The sequence below is a fragment of the Plasmodium malariae genome (genome assembly GCF_900090045.1).
Source record: "Plasmodium malariae genome assembly, chromosome: 14".
Lineage (NCBI taxonomy): Eukaryota > Apicomplexa > Aconoidasida > Haemosporida > Plasmodiidae > Plasmodium > Plasmodium malariae.
Window position 1 is genome coordinate 260,354 of NC_041788.1, and position 18,213 is coordinate 278,566.

At 19.6% G+C, this 18,213-nt stretch overlaps 2 protein-coding genes and 2 pseudogenes across 2 annotated transcripts, besides 2 other annotated features; 3 read left to right on the top strand and 1 right to left on the bottom strand.

Moving 5' to 3' along the window:
* The first annotated feature begins 280 nt into the window (after window positions 1-280).
* Window positions 281-1,251, top strand: PmUG01_14014100 (annotated as a pseudogene).
* Window positions 281-1,251: a sequence feature (STP1 protein, pseudogene).
* Window positions 1,252-5,484: 4,233 nt separating this feature from the next.
* PmUG01_14014200 (uncharacterized protein) lies at window positions 5,485-5,841 on the top strand (the record flags this gene model as incomplete). The annotated part of the gene is made up of 1 exon (XM_029007691.1): window positions 5,485-5,841. The coding sequence occupies one exon, from the start codon at window positions 5,485-5,487 to the stop codon at window positions 5,839-5,841; it is 357 nt and encodes a 118-aa protein (XP_028864054.1).
* A 2,800-nt stretch (window positions 5,842-8,641) lies between these two features.
* Window positions 8,642-9,884, bottom strand: PmUG01_14014300 (annotated as a pseudogene).
* Window positions 8,642-9,884: a sequence feature (PIR protein, pseudogene).
* Window positions 9,885-12,563: 2,679 nt separating this feature from the next.
* Window positions 12,564-14,373, top strand: PmUG01_14014400 (PIR protein; the record flags this gene model as incomplete). Its single annotated transcript, XM_029007692.1, has 3 exons — window positions 12,564-12,590; window positions 12,708-14,084; window positions 14,206-14,373. 3 exons carry the CDS (start codon window positions 12,564-12,566, stop codon window positions 14,371-14,373), a joined length of 1,572 nt encoding a protein of 523 aa, XP_028864055.1.
* Between the last annotated feature and the right edge of the window lie 3,840 nt (window positions 14,374-18,213).

Sequence of the window (18,213 nt, forward strand, 5' to 3'; positions counted from 1 at the left end):
ATAATATTAAAATATATATGTATTACTTTCATCTCTTAATATATTCTTTGTACAGTTGACAGATATATTAAACTAACTAATGAATTTTGTTTATATAAAAATAACTATATAGTAAATTAAGCCATACCAATTGCGATACTAATATTTTTAATACTAATACATAACATTTAAAATATGTACAAATACGACTACAAATATATAATTATGAATATGTATTTATCGTAGGTAACATATTAGTTCACTCGACTATGTGCTGTAGTACTGAATTAATAAACTTAACATGAAAAAATATAATAACATTCCACATAGAGAAAAGAATAGGACCAAAAATATAATAAAAGTACATATGGAGATACTCAAAAAATACAAAAAAGTAGAATTCGAATTAAAGAAAAGAGATCTTTTAGAAATTTTCCTGCAAGTGTTCGCAAAAAAGGCATGTGAAAAACAACCTAATTTAACAGAAGATAAACTAACAATGGAATATATTAAAAGCACTGATGAAAATGAAAAGCAAAATATTCTAAGGAATAAATGAAGATAATAACTTACAAAAAATTCATTAAAATTGAGAAATGTAGCCTGGTTTCATTATTTAAAATATAAACACAAGAAAGAATAAGCCCACCGAAAGAAAGCTCAAGAATTAAAAAGGGTATTGCTAAACACAATTCCAAAAGTTCAATTTCTACAAACAAAAATAGACATAAGGAAATAGTGGATGTACAAAAAAAGTATTATTATAAAGCAATATTTAGATTATCGCTGGTATAAGATAATGTAAAAAGGATTACAAAATATGTTATATTAATACAAAACTGAAGAAAATAAAAATGATACATCATTAATAAATATGCAAGAATTCACTCACAAATAATATTATGAAAAATTACATAAATATTAAAAAAAAATTTACAAAACGGTGTATAGCTCCCTTACACAAGTAGTAGAAGAAATCATAAAAAAAGATAATATAGAAAATTGGGAATTTTATTTTGATAGTTCCTTAAATATATAAAAGACAAACATATATTTTAGGAGAAAAACAGGAATAAAAAAAGACATAACTGCTTTTAACGGACATGTTATTAAAAATGGTGGAAAAAAGGAAAATATTAATCATATAGTGGAAGCCAATTTTAACAAGTAGATAAATGATGGGATAAGAGATGATTACACATACTTAAATTTCATAGTTAATGCTAGGAAAAAAGACAAACCCATAGAAATAGCAAAAAAGACATTTTCTAAATTAATAGGCATACATTTAATATATATTTTGATTATATTTAAGAGAAAACATCTGTTGTCTATGAAAAATATTCCTTATATATTCTGATATCATAAAAGAAAAAAGAAGAAGCAAATTAAGTAATGGGGAATACAAAAGAAAAAACCAAGGGCCACATGTAATGAATAAAGTGCAGATTTTTAAAAGATATTCTCAATATATATAATTTTTTTTATTTCTTTAAAGATATCTATAAAAAATTTATGTTAATCATTTTTTCTATAAAAATAGGGAGTTTTTAATATATTCATATTAATTATAATTGATTTTTACCTATTAATCATCAGAATGTCAATTTTGGAAGTTTTAAGCAACATTTTTTGCTTGAAACCATAACTAATTTTTCAGTAAAACTATAAGATATGTTAAATTTATAGCTCATTATACTAAAAAGTATATTAATTTCTTATATATATATATGTTATGTTAATATATAATACTGAAAACCAGATTCCTATAATAATAATATTAGAGAGAACATTATTATACTATCACAAGCATTCCTTTAATTATATAATATTATATGCTAATTATTTTCTGTTTTTCTTAAATATTTAATTTGCCTAAATTTCCTTTATGCAATTTATCGAGGAAATTTTATAACTATATAATGTTATATTTTATCATAAGAGGAATTTTTTTTTAGTACATTTAATAATATGCACATTTTTAATGTACCATGGAAAAAAATAATCATTACATTCTTTGATAATATATTTTTATTTCATTAATAAGATGTACAATAATAATATGCGTATCACATATAATTTTATTATCCAAAGTTAGAATATATTTAATGAATAACATTAAATTCCAAACTTTATATAGTTTACATTTGTAAAAATTTATATAGATTGATACAGTTATGTCTTCTCTGTATATCTTCCTTATGTAGCATAATATCAATTATATGCTGTTCCCAATATCTATTTGTGACATCTAAAATGAATGATTAAAATATTCCTGTGTATTTGGAAAATATAATTACAGTTATTAATTTATTTGTAAAGGATCATTATAAAAATGATTATAGCTTTAACATGGATAATTAAATATTTATAAATATATATACATAATAACCTTTTTACTCATAAAAAACAATAAAACTATTGAACATTTATTCATCTATATTATATTATTCATTATGTTTCTATAATATGAAAATTGATAAAACATTCAAGAATAAAGAATATGTTACGGATATATGAAAATTTCTTATTTTTTTTCGACAAAAAAGTTTCAAAATATTCAGAATAAGTTACTAACTTTTTTATGTTTGCATAGGTTTATTTTATTTTATAAAATATAATTATGTTCGAAGAAAGAAAAAATAATTTAAACTTCTTTAAATTACATATTTTCATTAAACGAAAAATTAGATAAAACCAAAATGTAATTTCTCTGAGATTTTTATAAAAAGATTTTTAGAACAAATTAACATATAACATTCATAATGGAAAACTATAGCACAATATTATTATTATTATTTTAACTTTCCCTTAGCATTAGTTTCTTCTATTTAGTACAATATACCTTTTTTTTTATATATATATATATATATTTTACAAATTACTATAATCTATAATAGAGATTTTATTATTTCTATAATATATTCCTCATAAACATAGCTCGTTCATATATTACGAAGTTTATTTATATTTCCTATATATGATAATTAATATAATTGATTAGAAATGTACTCAAAAACATTGGTCAAGAAATACCAAACTTTCTGTTATTAGATATTTGTTCATATAGTAACTTTTCATTGCATTCGTATTACATCAAATAAAATATTATGAATGAATCTTTGTGTATATATTTACCTCAGCATTCTATAAGTAATGCTATATATAATATAAATTATTAATAATTTTCTTGTATATAAAAATACATGTATTTTTCTTTCTTTTTTTAAAGTTGCCCTCTAAATAAATGTTTATCATATCTATGTTTGTTCTAATATTTATTAATTTCTTATTTATAATTATGTTCAAAACGCATTACGGTTAAAAATTATCATCAATTTAAATTAATTTTTTTTAGATTTAACACATTAATTCATAATTTATATATAAAATTCATGAACAACTTTTTTTTCTTAAACTACGTTTCATCATCATTAACTATTTATAACACAAGAGCTAGATCAAGAAACTGTAAATTAAAATTTAAGGAAAGGTTCTCTTTTTAAATTATTGGAATGTAAAAACACCCAATAAATATTATACACAGTTATAGTTAATATTATAAATATATTTTAAATGGTTAATAATTTTCTGTTGTAAAATCTTACAAAAAATGTTTTTACATACTAAAAAATTTTATTGTTTTTGAAAAATAATATTTTTTTTGCAAACTTGAATATGTATATATTTATAAATGAAGGTAACTAAAAATAGTAATTAATAGTAATATATGGTTCAATATAAATATATTAACTGTAAAGAACAAACATTAATATTTTCATTATATATATATTGCACAGCAGAAATATTTGATAAACCTGTAATATGTTTATATATTTGTTTAAATAAGCTATATCATTGTAAATTTAAGGAAATATAAAAAATAATAACAATTTAATAATATGTTGTAAAAATTATGCACATAATTTTATTTACCATTTCATTATTATATGTAAAGACGATGAATTTTTTAGTTAAGAATAATCTTGTTTTCATAGCTTTATATTAATGAAACCATTTCTCTGTATACTTGAAAGTATTTTTTTATTAAAGAATTTAATATAGCTAAAATTTTCATTTTGGAGAATTGTAAAAGCTTAATTTAATTAAGCTTATATAAAACTTCACAACATCTTTAATATTTATAAAATTATTATTATTTTTTTTTTTTTTTTATTATATTTTCTTGTTTTTATCTCCAGAATTAAAAAAATAAAATTAATATTCAGCGATTTATTTTTAATATTATTTCATATATTGCATTATTAAAATTATTTTATTAATACCAAAGCCAATAAATTGCGAGGGGACATTAGTAGAATTGTGTGTTACCTAAAAATACAAAACTATAATTTATTATGTAATATAATAATAAAACTTCGTATAATATATATTTTATTATTAAGGATCTATTAAAATTTTGTACTTGAAATATATAATTATGTTAACATTTTATATACCTCATGCGTATTAATTCCTATTAAATTATTATTAATGTTACTAAATAAGTTTAATGTTGTTCTAATTATTTTTATTTCAAATTCTTTAATACAAATTTTATCGTGCAATAATTTAGACTCTTTCCATATATTTTTCATTATTTTAATCGTAATAAAGAAATTTAGAATTATAATTTTTGAAAGGTTATTTTATGTATATTTGTTATGTAATTTTACTAAATTTTATTAGGCATAAATAAATAATTTAGGGATTCTCTTCAATGATATGTGCACATAATAAATAATTTTTTTGAAGTAAATTATTTATAGAATCTCTAGTTGTAATTATTATATAATAATTATCTGTCTTTTAAAGTCTTAATCTATTTATGACAAATTAATTAATAATATAATTACATAGAAATTTGACTAAAATATTTTTACTTAATTTATTCTTTCACTTTTTAAATTATAATACATGCCACAATTATCAATAACTAATGATAGCTAAATGGTTTCAAATTTTAAATGGGTAACAAAACAAACAAATTATTTCATATCTTCTATAGAATCATTCCTAAAAAATAATAATTCTAATATTATTATTATCGCAAAAGATTTGTTACTTCAAAATAAAGTTAACATGATGGAACAAATAAATAAATTTTTCTTCATCATTAAAATTTTTTCATTTACCCTTCTAATATGGATATGCCAGTATTCCTATGAGTTTGCATAATTATTATATACAATAATTGTTATACTTGTGTAATATTACATTTTTATTTTAAAACTAATATTTTATTTATGTGGAAACCTTTATATTTTCTTAAATATTTACCATAATTTTTAGAAAAATACCTTATGAAAATTATCTATTAAGAAAATCTACTTAGGTAATACATAAGTTGTAACAATAAGGAGATTATTATACGGACCAACTTTAACATATTTTGAAGGCTTTGAATCGCCTTCAAAAGTAGGATTCAAATGCTAATTTCAGTAGCAATACATATTATTGGACGATTATAATTATTATAAAACAGATCTTGATAATTTAAAAAAAATGCATCAAAAGGAAGAATATGTGTCAACTGAAGAAGATGAATCATCCTCAAATTGCAGTTTTTTAAAGAAATTAGGTACAAATAGTGACAAACAGATACGAACACTACCAGATGTTTTACATGATATGAACATAAACATAGAAGATACATCTAAGGAATACGCTAAAAATACGCGTAAGTCTATTAATACATTCTTGGCAAAAAATTATGTTCCAGCTAAACTTATCTCCAAACCTTTGTATCCAGCTATTATTTTAATGTTTACATTTTACATTTTATCGTTATTATCTTTATATCCTTATGTAACAATAAAAGATAATAAGTCAAATAAGTTAAGATATAACAATTCATATTAATATAAAAAAATTTCTGAAATGACCTTAGATTTATACTAAAGAATGATTCTTTTAAAACTTTGAACTGAATACACTTATAATCATTCCTATGAAAATTTTTGCATTGAGTACATAATGTTTCCATAATATATTTTATACATAAATTATATTCTTTTCAGTTTTTATCTAAAAAAATGCGCCAACTGTTACTCGTATACTACATATTTTAAATAGTTCATCTATATATTTTACGTTTATATATATAATAATTATTTCATTACTTCTATAAGAAAAATACATTTTTTTATTTTATTTTTTTTTTATTTATACATCTAAAAAAAATCGTTTAAATACGATTATTTTAGTTATTTGTTAAAAGTTTTATTATTACAAATTATATTGTTCCGTTTTTTATGGTATTTATGTTTATTCTATTATTTGTATTTCAATATATATATGTTAATTTTTAAAGATTAAACTTTATTAGGTTTTATAATTATCCTCATTATGTTACTTTACGTACTGACCTTGTATACATGTATTTTATATGTTAATTAGAATAATTTTGTTGAGAAAAACATCAAAATATACAATAAAGTGTTTTAGTTAGATATAAAGATTAATATAGAAATAGTGTACATTTGAATAATTTAATTTTTTCAAAAGATTTAATTTGATTTCGGAAAAAAGAATAAAACTTAGGATTACTTCTTTTATATTTTAAAAAAAAAACATTACATACACTTCGTTTATTAAGTACATATATTTATATGAACACAAAGTATTGTCTTTTTTGCGTTTTATATTATTCTACTCAGATGTTTTTTTATATTTTATTTATTTTGTTAAGTATTTTTGTCTAAATTCATTTTTTTCTATATAATTTACAAAAATATACAATATTAATGCGGAATAAAATTAATACAGTTATATATGTACATTTCACGTATCATATTATTCTTTCTATTATTGGTAATGTTATGTAGTTCTCAAAATGAATATTCATGAAAAAATTATACCTCAGTTTTCCACATAACAATAATTACTATAAAAAAAAAAGGCCAAGAAAATATTAAATGTTAACTAAATACTTATGTAAACAACAATCCAATTAAATTAATAAATATGTATAAATGAAAATGTAACTTTTCCATTACAACTTATAACTAATGGTTAATTTGCTTTGGACACACAAACTAAGCAAGATAAAAAACTTACTAATGAATAATACTCGTAATCTAATAATAAAACTAAAAATGTACGTTTCATAATATAATTCTATTATGTCAACTGATCTTCCACATTGTTATCTAAAACATGTATCTGACGTACTGTATATATATAAAGATTAAACAATATACTAAACTATAAATGAATAAATATATAGACAGAAAATATATAATTTTACATTGAATTAAAAGTTGAATGACATATTGTGTACCATTTGAATGTATGAATCATGTGAATAATTTTATTTTAAAATCATTTCTACGGAAGGTACAAACAATTCAAAGCGAATAGGGTGAACAATATAAACATTTAAAAATGTTACATTAGGAAAAAAAAGAACTTTGTCTAATATTTATTATTATGCTTCATACATGTTGAACGAAAAATACTCATGATTTTAATTGTTTCATACGCCTAATTAATAAGTAATCCTTTTTCTATTTCTACGTTTATTACTTTTCTTTTTCTTTTTTTTCAAAGATATTATTATGTATTCAACTTGCATAAAATAACCTCTTTTTATTTATTAATTATGTATAAAAGTGTAACCCTATATAATAAGCAAAAATACCAAAAAAATTAATTTTGAATTTAAAGCTAATCATATAAAAATATGTTATTTTCATATTCATTTTACTTTTCATTCTGAATTAATAAATTTCTATTTCAATCGTTCTAATATATGGTTCTCAATTCACTTAGATCTTTACATTTAAAAATTTTTTTTTTTCAATTTTTTACTGTTTAATTAATTTAATACTGGATCATCAATATACCTTAAAATAATAAATATTACATATTTATTTATTTATTCTTCATTATTCAAAATAAAGAGTTTGAATGAAAAGATTCTAACGTACTTCAATTAAATAATAATAAAAAATGTTATAACCATGTGCATTTATCTTTTATCCCAAAAAATTCAAAATTGAAATCTTTATCCTTTTCTCATCTCATCAATATAATTTATATTCCTTATTGCAGCTTAAAAAAAAAGATATGTTAATATTTTTTTAATATGTAATTAATGTATCATTTTAATAATTTTCTCGTTTATGATAAATCTTTATACACTTTTTTAAATTTCCTTTATAAGATTATTATGCATTAAAAATAATCTTTAATGATACACAATTTTAAAATTAATAAATAAACATATATAAATATGTTATTCAAAAATTTATAAGGTATTGTAATTTTTACCATTTCGAGTATGTGCGTTTATAAGTACATTATGCTAAACCCTAATCACTATATTAATGGAGAAAATTAAAATATATAACTATCATATATTTATATTTTACGATACATTAAAATAAGAATTAATCGTCAAAAATAAAAATATATTTCACTATTATATCAATTAAGAATGTTCTATTTTTTTAATATAGGTACATAAATATAGCAAAACAAATATATTAATATAAATAAGGTTGTAATGTTCAAATAAACAATTTCAATTTCTATGCTACTAACATATTCAATTTTTTCTTTTACTAAATTGTATTACTTCCAGAAAATGATTTATATGTAACTCAATACTGCTTCCCCAAAACATTTTATAACTCATGTGAAAATAGAACATATTATTTCACACAGCATAATAAGATAAACGAATTTTATTATCATCCCAATTTGTTTTTCTGTGTTTTTCTTGATATAATCTGCCCAGGTTCCCATCTGGATCCAAAAAATTATCCTTATTTTTATTTTTTCTACCGTAAGTAATCTAACATAAAAATAAAAGTATAAGAAACAAAAGATTTTAATTTCGTAATTTTTTTATTCTAATGAAGATTAATTATATAAAAATGTGTAACATATATATATTCTGAAATGAAATTTTTATTTACTTTATAAAATAAAAATACAGTGAAAAGTACACCTACAACAACAAATCCAAATGTTATTGCTTTGTAAAAAGGATCTTCCAATAATTTTGTACGCAAATAATTTATTAAATCTTCACTTTTCATTATAACATCTCTGTCAATAGTTAAGTCTTTAATTAGCTCTTCCCAATATCCACTTGGTATAGCATGCCCATTTTTTAATTCATTCAAGAGATCATACGGGTTATTTTTTTTTTCACAATTAAAATATTCTGGACAGTCATTATTGTGATTTTTTTCCTTTAAATAATATATACAACATTTATTTATATGTTTTTCGTATATAGTTTTTATATATTCAAGAAATTAAATATACTTTTGTTTTTCTTCACTAGCAGAATTTTTTTTGTTTTTAAAATGATCACGTTTTTTAAAATAATAGTACAAATACTTTTCTTCTTTCCAATCTTCAAAATTACCAACAAAATAAAATATGCAACTTTTACCTATTATTTTATTATATGCATTAATAACTATGTTATTAATATTGCAGGTATCACATTTCTCAAAATTATTGTTGCATTCTGTTGTAAATGTTTCCCTTATTTTGTCATATGTCCAGTAAGTAAAATAAGAACAAAAGTCATCGTGATTACTTTGTATACAATTATCTTTTTCAAACGCTTTTAATTTTTTTATAATCGCCTCACAAACGGATTTTACTTTTGTACAATTGCTGTTTGAAGAATCTTTTTGTTTGCAATAATTACTTAATTCATTTGCATTAACACTATCTTGTAATTTATCAAATTTTCCATTTTCAGATAAAACTTTTAATATATATTCCTGAAAATAAAAAGAAATGAATTATATGTTTACTAAAAATTTTATTTGTAAAATAATTATGCCATATATAATGAAATACAATATATTAACAGAAATAATTAATAATAATTTCATTAAATATGGAAAATTTACCAAATCAGCATCTCCAGTACCCATTCTTTTGATAAGAATACCAACTTTATTGAATGATTATTATTATTAACATAAAAATATATATATTATAATATCACATAATATATAAATACATTATATGTATTATAATAAGAGAATAAATATTTATTAGAGTGAATTATTCCTAAATGATAACTTCTGGATTATTACTATAATTATATAACAACATAAAATTAATATTCTTAAAGCTGAGAAAAATAAATTGAACATTTGTAATCTAATACCCATAATAAAACATCATTCAATATAAAAATTGATTATCTTTTAAATTTTATTTTTATAAAAATATAAAGCATTTCTTTTAATATTTTATAGCAATACAAATTATATTTAAACTACAATTCTATAATCCTCAATTTATATTAATATATTCTTCAAATTATCCAATTTCACTTTTAAAATATTGTTTCTAGATATATAATTACATAATTTAATTCACATTACCGTGAATAACTGGATCCAAAAGTTCAAATATATACATTATATATTATTATATTTATTTACTATTAACAATTATAATAATTTATAATTTAATTTATGAATTTTATGTTAATAATGTGTATTAGATATATAAAATTTAAAATAATAAAAAATGTTACATCCTTTAAAATGAAATAAATGATTTATAAATTCCATATGATAAAAAAAAAAAAAAATAGTATTTTATTTATAATTATTAAATATGAAAAATCCCATTTATTACAAAATTAAAAAAATTATATATTGTTCTCTTTATATGGTTATTTTGAAAACGTAGAATTTTAATTTTTTGTTTATTACATTATAAAAATGGAATATATATTCTTCACAAAAAAATCATTCGCATACATACATATATATGATTAGTCTGTGTTTTAATTTATTTTATATAATATTATTGTAAAATATATAAAAACGCACTATTTTAAAAAGGTTAAGATAAGAATATAAAGCTTATATTTATATTACCTCACATAGAAAAATATATTTGAAATTTTTACTCAAAATAAAATGATAATAATTACAAGTCATATATATAGTATAAACATAAATTTTCATCATTTATATATATATTCAAAAAATAATTAAAATGGCTCCTTTTATGCAGCTCATTTCATTTATATCCATTATTTTGTCATTTATTTTTACTCTAATAATTCATTAAAACTACAATAATATATAATGTACACGAATAAAAGAATTGTTATGCAGTTAATCATATATTTTTTTAAACATATGTTTTGAAATGGAATATATTAAATCATGGAGAACTAATATTATTGTGTTTTATACATTATGGAATTATTATATATTATTCTTATTAATTTAATTAATAAACAACTAAATATTTTATCCTAACAATATTCGGGATATAATAAAATAAAAATTAAATAAAATTTTTAAGGTATCCTAATAAAAAAATTATTTTTCTAATGAATAATTAGTGTGATAATATTTTTTTTTGATATTTTATTTTTTTTAGTATAATGTCAATATTGATATAATGAAATTTATTTTTGTATTAGAATGCATAATATTTATTATGAGAAAATAATTATATAATAAAAGGGTGAGCTTACAAACTTAAATTAATAAATTTACTCTTTTTCTCAATTGTTAAATATAACTTATTACTCATAATGTTATTTTATATAACATTTATTCATGATCTTAGAAACGTATAATAAGTCCTTTGTATTATTAATTAAATTTACACTAGTAAACAAACATTGTTACTACCAATATCAACATTTACTTTAGTGAATTTTATTAATAATATTCAAAAGCTTTTACGACATGGTAATGTATCTTTATAAAAAATGAATTAAAATGTATTGCAAAAGTCATATTATTTTAATTATAATAAATAATTAAATGAAAAATAAAACAAAATATAAGAATGATATCCTTTAAAAGGTAGAAAAACGGGGGAACCATACTTATATATAAAATGGAAATGAATTTTTTAAATAGAGCAATCATAATTGGTAAAAGCTTTCACATATAAATTTTGGTTCCAAATTAAATCCATTAATATTTTAAGAGTCCCATTCAAAATTAATAATGATAAATTTATATTAATAAAAGTTTATAAATATATATTTTTTTTTAATTTTGATAAAAAAATGTATAAATACAATAATGCTAAAAATAGTTTCTATAAAATATTCGTATTAACGCAGTTCTGTACATAAAATCCAAATGATTATTCTCAATAAAGAAAATATAATTATGTAGAAATTTTGTATATAAAAATTATATTAAATAAATAAAATGTATAAATACATATTTCATATAAATTATAATTTATGCACATTAAAAAAAGTATAAAAATAAATTATTATATTATTTAACATATTAATAAAATAATCTTTTACTTGCATAAATTAATGTCTCGTAAAATAATAATTTGTGAATAAGTATTTCAAATTATTTTAACACATCATTCTTATTTTTCTACCTAATCTTTAAAAATTAAAAATTTTTATTTTTTTTTTAATTAATAATACTACGAATTTTTAATACTAAATTATAATTAACAAACATCTATTAGTTACAAGCACATATCTAATTTCCACAATATTTATACATATATAAGAATAAATTTTTTTGTTTTTATTTTTTGTATTTACTTAATAGAATATGAAAAATAATGATATTTCTTTTTAATGTATCCCAAATAAAATGGAAGAATTAAGTGAAGAAAATTTGGTACTTTTTTTTATTTTATAAAATACATAATTTAATTTACTCAAATGTAAATAATTTTTTTTTCTTCAAAAGTAAAATTTATATATATATAATTTATATATTCTTCTTAATATCCAGAATAAAATTTTAGCAGGATCACCATCAGGTAGTATATATGATAAATTCAACAGAAACTACAATGGAGACCAAAATAATACATTTTGTAACGTATTCAACACTGAAAAAGATAATTATCCAACAGGTAGTTATGAACTTTGTAATCAAATTGCAAGAAATGCAGAAAATTTATCAGTAATGATAGATAAAGGGGGATATAAGTATTGTGCACATTATACATATTGGATATATTATAAAATAAAAAAAATTTTAGAAAGTTCACAAAATAGTAAATCAGAAAATCTTATTAAATTCTTAGAAGTTAAAAGTAAAATTTACAATCAATATCGCTTATATAACTGCCTATCTCCAATTCAAGGTAACACTATAGAAGAATTAAATAAGAAAGTAGATGAAAAATATTTATTTGATTATTTTCAAAATTATGACAGCATTAAAACATATGATATTTGTGATAAGATTACATTCAGTGAATATAAAAAATACCTTAATGTTATTAAAAAACTCTATATAGAGCATAAAAACGATAAGAAATGCTGTGCTGATTCATTCTGGGGTAACTGTGATTATTTTAAATGTAATACAGAGTTTGATCCTAATACGCTATTACATTCATTAAATTCTAACGGGAATGAGAAATGCGATATATTAAAAAAATTAGAAAAAACTACGAAATCCGGTTATCCTATGGATTCCGGGGTTTCCCAAATAGATATTTCAAGTTCATTTTATTATAGTAGATGTACAGATATTATAGGTGATAGCCCTAGCATTAAAACACCTGAAGGTGGAAAACAGAAATGTAATATGTTTGCGGTATCTCCAAAAGCTATATATAGTCGAACATCACCTTATTATGATACATTCTATCGTGTTCAACATGCCACTGTACGAAATGGAACACCTGGAGATAGCCATTCAGAAAGTGAGACCCCCAATTCAACAGAATATTTACCGAAACAACATAATTCATCTCCGCCAGATTCATCAAGATCACCTCATGGACATTTGAATGGATTAATGGAGGAATCTACAAAATCTCATGCGGGGAATAACCATTTATTATCCCCCTCAAAATCTTCAACCAGACAAGAAGCTGAAATAACTGGAAAACAAACAAACTGTTCAGAACCTGGATATTTAAAAGACTCATCAGGAATATGCAGGGAACCAAGTGTACGTCACACAGGAACTATTGGATTGAAGTTGGATACATACCAACCTGGAAAAACAAAAGCTATAATTACGTTATATAATATTCCCATTTCAGTACTTTTAGATAAAAAATCTAATATATTCAATAACAATATATTGCGCGTTGGTATCGCATTTACATTGATAGTGGGAATAACATCCATTATTTACATGTATTATAAAGTAAATTGAAATTCTCAGTAAAATTCAAAATATATTAATTTGCTATTCTAATTTTCCCAATATTTTATAATCACAAAATAAATATATTATGTATGTTTTTTATTATTCATTTTTATATTAGTTTACTCCCTTCGGAAGACGTTTTCATAAAAAGGTACCAAAGAAAAGAAGAATTGACGATTATTATTATGATGATCCTCATATGCGGCATTTTATTATCCGTGCTCCAAAATCGGATAAAAGGAAAGTTGGAAGTAGAAGATTACGTTTTTCTTATTACTCTAGGTGAAACCATGTTTGTTTAATTTAAATAAAATGTAATATGATTTAGAAAAATCATATTAAATATCTCTCATGAGGAGATTATACAAGCATTTATATATAGTAAGAAAAAAAATTAAAATAAATGAATAATATGCAGTTAATATATAAAATATATCTTTTTTGTGTTTACAATGTATAAATGAAAAATTATCAAGTATAGTAATTATTTTTAATTATATTGTAAAACTTCTATATTGAAAAATATTGAAACACAGAAAATTTGTGCGATTTTACATAAAATATGAAAAATATAAAAATACGTGAAATTTTATATCATTAACAAATACACAGTTAATACTAAGTATTCATATAAAAAAATAAAAATGGGAATTATGTTAAACAACTTTAATAAAAAAATAAATGAATATTAATAATATAAGTTCTAAGATGTTTTAGCTAACATACAGGAAAATACAACAATATTGATACTATATGAAACTAAAAAATTAGCTATATAAATAAAAAAGTACATAATTAAAAAAAAAAGTGTATTCACATATCTGATCCATAAATTTGCAAAAAAAATAAAGATAAATATAAATATTCAAATATGAAAGGAAAAAAAATACATCGTTAGAATTATTACACAGGAATATGTTTCATAAATAACTAGTTTTAATAGTTATAGCTGCATTGACAAATTTTTTGCGTAGTTACATTTTTACTTAAATGTAATAACTAATATCCATTAAAACATATTATTATATTATTTATTTTTTTTTTTTTCCTTTTTCTTTTGCTTTTGCTTTCCACATATTTAATTATACAATGTAACTAAAATAGTGTGTAATCTATAGAAAATACGCATTAAATTTTGAATAGATATATTAACTCTTCTGAAAACTAATAAAATATTGTAAATTAGGTTAATATAATTTATATAGTAATACTATTACTATCTACTATTTTATATAAATGAACCAAACTTTTGTGAATCACATGCAACACTTTTTCATTGACAGCACATGATCAATTTTTATAAAAAATAACATAATATAAAATGCATTCGGATATAATTATCATTAATAGGAAAAAGGAAATTATTTACAACACTAACCAAATAAATCATACTTATGTATTATGATAAAATGTAGAATGAAAGTTAATTATACATGAAGCCATATATTAATATTAACTATATAATGTATGAGTAAACTTATTATATATGGTATATTGAAAAATATATAATTTTACTTATGTTATTTATATAAAACTTATAATGTATTTTATTAAAAAATATATAGTTGAAAATTTTTTATAAAAATTAAAGTTATTTAAAATTTTACAATATTATATCATAGTTGTGTTGTATATAAATTATTATATTTAATATAAGCCTTATAACTTTCTATAGAAGAATTTTATATTTAAAATATGTATTAATAGTTCGTTTTTTCATCTTTTATGCAATTATTTATTGTAAATATTATTCAGAGTAATTACTATGATATATAATGTTATAAAAACATTCCCTTAAATATATATAAATTTATAAGTATAATAATGTTAATTATTTAATTAGATACAATCAATAATAATGATGTTATTTATATTTTTATAATACCTACTGTTAGTGTCATTTATTAGTTATATTTTTCCTTTGTTAAAAACATAAAATTATTTATATTTTTTTCCTTTTACCTTTTCATAATATTAAAATTAAACTTTTTTAAAAACATTTCTTTCTAGAATATATAACGTATTCATTTTTTTCTCTTTATACATACCTTTTCAATATTTTTAATAATAAAAATGTAAAAGGTAAAGACAGTCTTATTGTAAAATAGAATGAAATACTACAATAATATTTTTTTAAATTGTAAAGAAATGGAAGAGTATATTTTTATTTAGTATAAACAAATTCGTAGACCAAATTTTTTAAATAGAAAAATTATAAATAATTATATGTTCGTGATAACAGTTTTTATGCTATTTTAAAAACTTTTATTTTTAAATTATGCTATTTTCCCTTAAATTATACTTATGTTTCATATATATAAATAAAAATTTGCATTTTAGGCAAACTCAGTTAATGTTAGTATAATATATATAATATATCTCCAAATTAAAATTTAATACAATAATTATATAGAATACTATTAAATGTCAAAATCACATAACAATCTGAAATAAATAAAGGCTCCTTATATAAAGACACATCTGTAAAAAATGTATTAAAACAAAAAAAAATATAAATATTGTTATATATGTATATATTCAAACTATTATACACTTCTTTCGATATTCATTCAGATATTTGTAAAAATCTCATTTTCTTTTATATTATTATATATTCACACACTATGTTATATGTTTTATAACTTCTAACCTATTATGTTTAGCATATATATAATATATTCAAATACAACAGTTTAAATATATTTTATCTTAAAAAATAATAAATTACTTTTATATGAATTTCTCCGTATATAATTATTAATAAAAATAATATAAAATGGAATGGGATAGATCATAAGGGAATAATATAAATGAAAATATATAACAAAAAAATTTCATATAGGTAAAATTAAAAAATAAAAAATAAATAAACCATTAATTCATTAATATAACAGATTGATTAGAGATAAACATAACAAATTAATTCTTTATATTAATTAACTATTTACTAAAATTTATTATAAATTTATATATACTTTTTTTTTTTAACTTCCCCTCCATTTATTATCACATACGCACTTATTTCGAATGAAAAATTAAAATACGGTATAATTTATTTACATTATAAACGATTAACCTAATATTTTCGTATTATGCTTAAATTGCTATGTAAATTTAAATATCATTTAATGTCCTAAAAATTATTATAAATAAATTCATAATAATATTTATTTTACATTCCAAAATAAAATTTTATAGGGAGTGTTAAAAATATTTTTTCATGTAATGATAAAATTTAGGATAAGAACCAAAAATAAATAACACCATTTTAATCTATATATTCGAATATATATATGAACATTTACAGAAATGTTATTGGGAGACTTTCGTATATTTTGTTTCAAATGTTGTAAGATATCATTCTATTTACATTCATTTATAGTATTACTATTTCTCCTTATAATGTTATAATATATTTTATATTTTTTAACTATATATTTTAATTAATTCTGCTGTAATATATACTAGTAATTTTTCGCATGCTTAATAGGTATTCAAACATAATTTAATTAATTAATTTGCTTAACTGTACATTTATTTAACTAGAATATATAATCAAAATTAAGTAATTCATATTCAAAAGTGACTATAGACATATACAGAAGAACCCAAATATATAATAACGTATATTACTTAAAACTATTCTATAGCATAATATATATACCATATATTATTAATTGTTATGTAAATGGTATATATATATATACCATTAAATAATAAAAATACATTATAGAAACAAGTACCATTTACAACTACAGAAACAGTATGCTATAATTTATATAATATTAATTATCATATCTCGATACAATATATTAAAAATAAAAAACTATTAACAATATAATTACAACACTATTATATAACCGCGTCAAATATTAATAGCTAATATAACACAATATAAAAGGAATATAAACTCAGTGATAATAATTATTTTGTTTATGATTTAATAATTTTAGGAAAATTATAATATTAAAAAGAATAACTTGCATTAGTTTAGGTAAAAATATTTATATATCTATATCTGTACTAAAAAAAGAAAAACGTCGCCATCTATATATTAACGATAATTTTATACATTAAATGCAATCTTATTTATTAATGAAATATATAATATATTAGTGTTATCCAT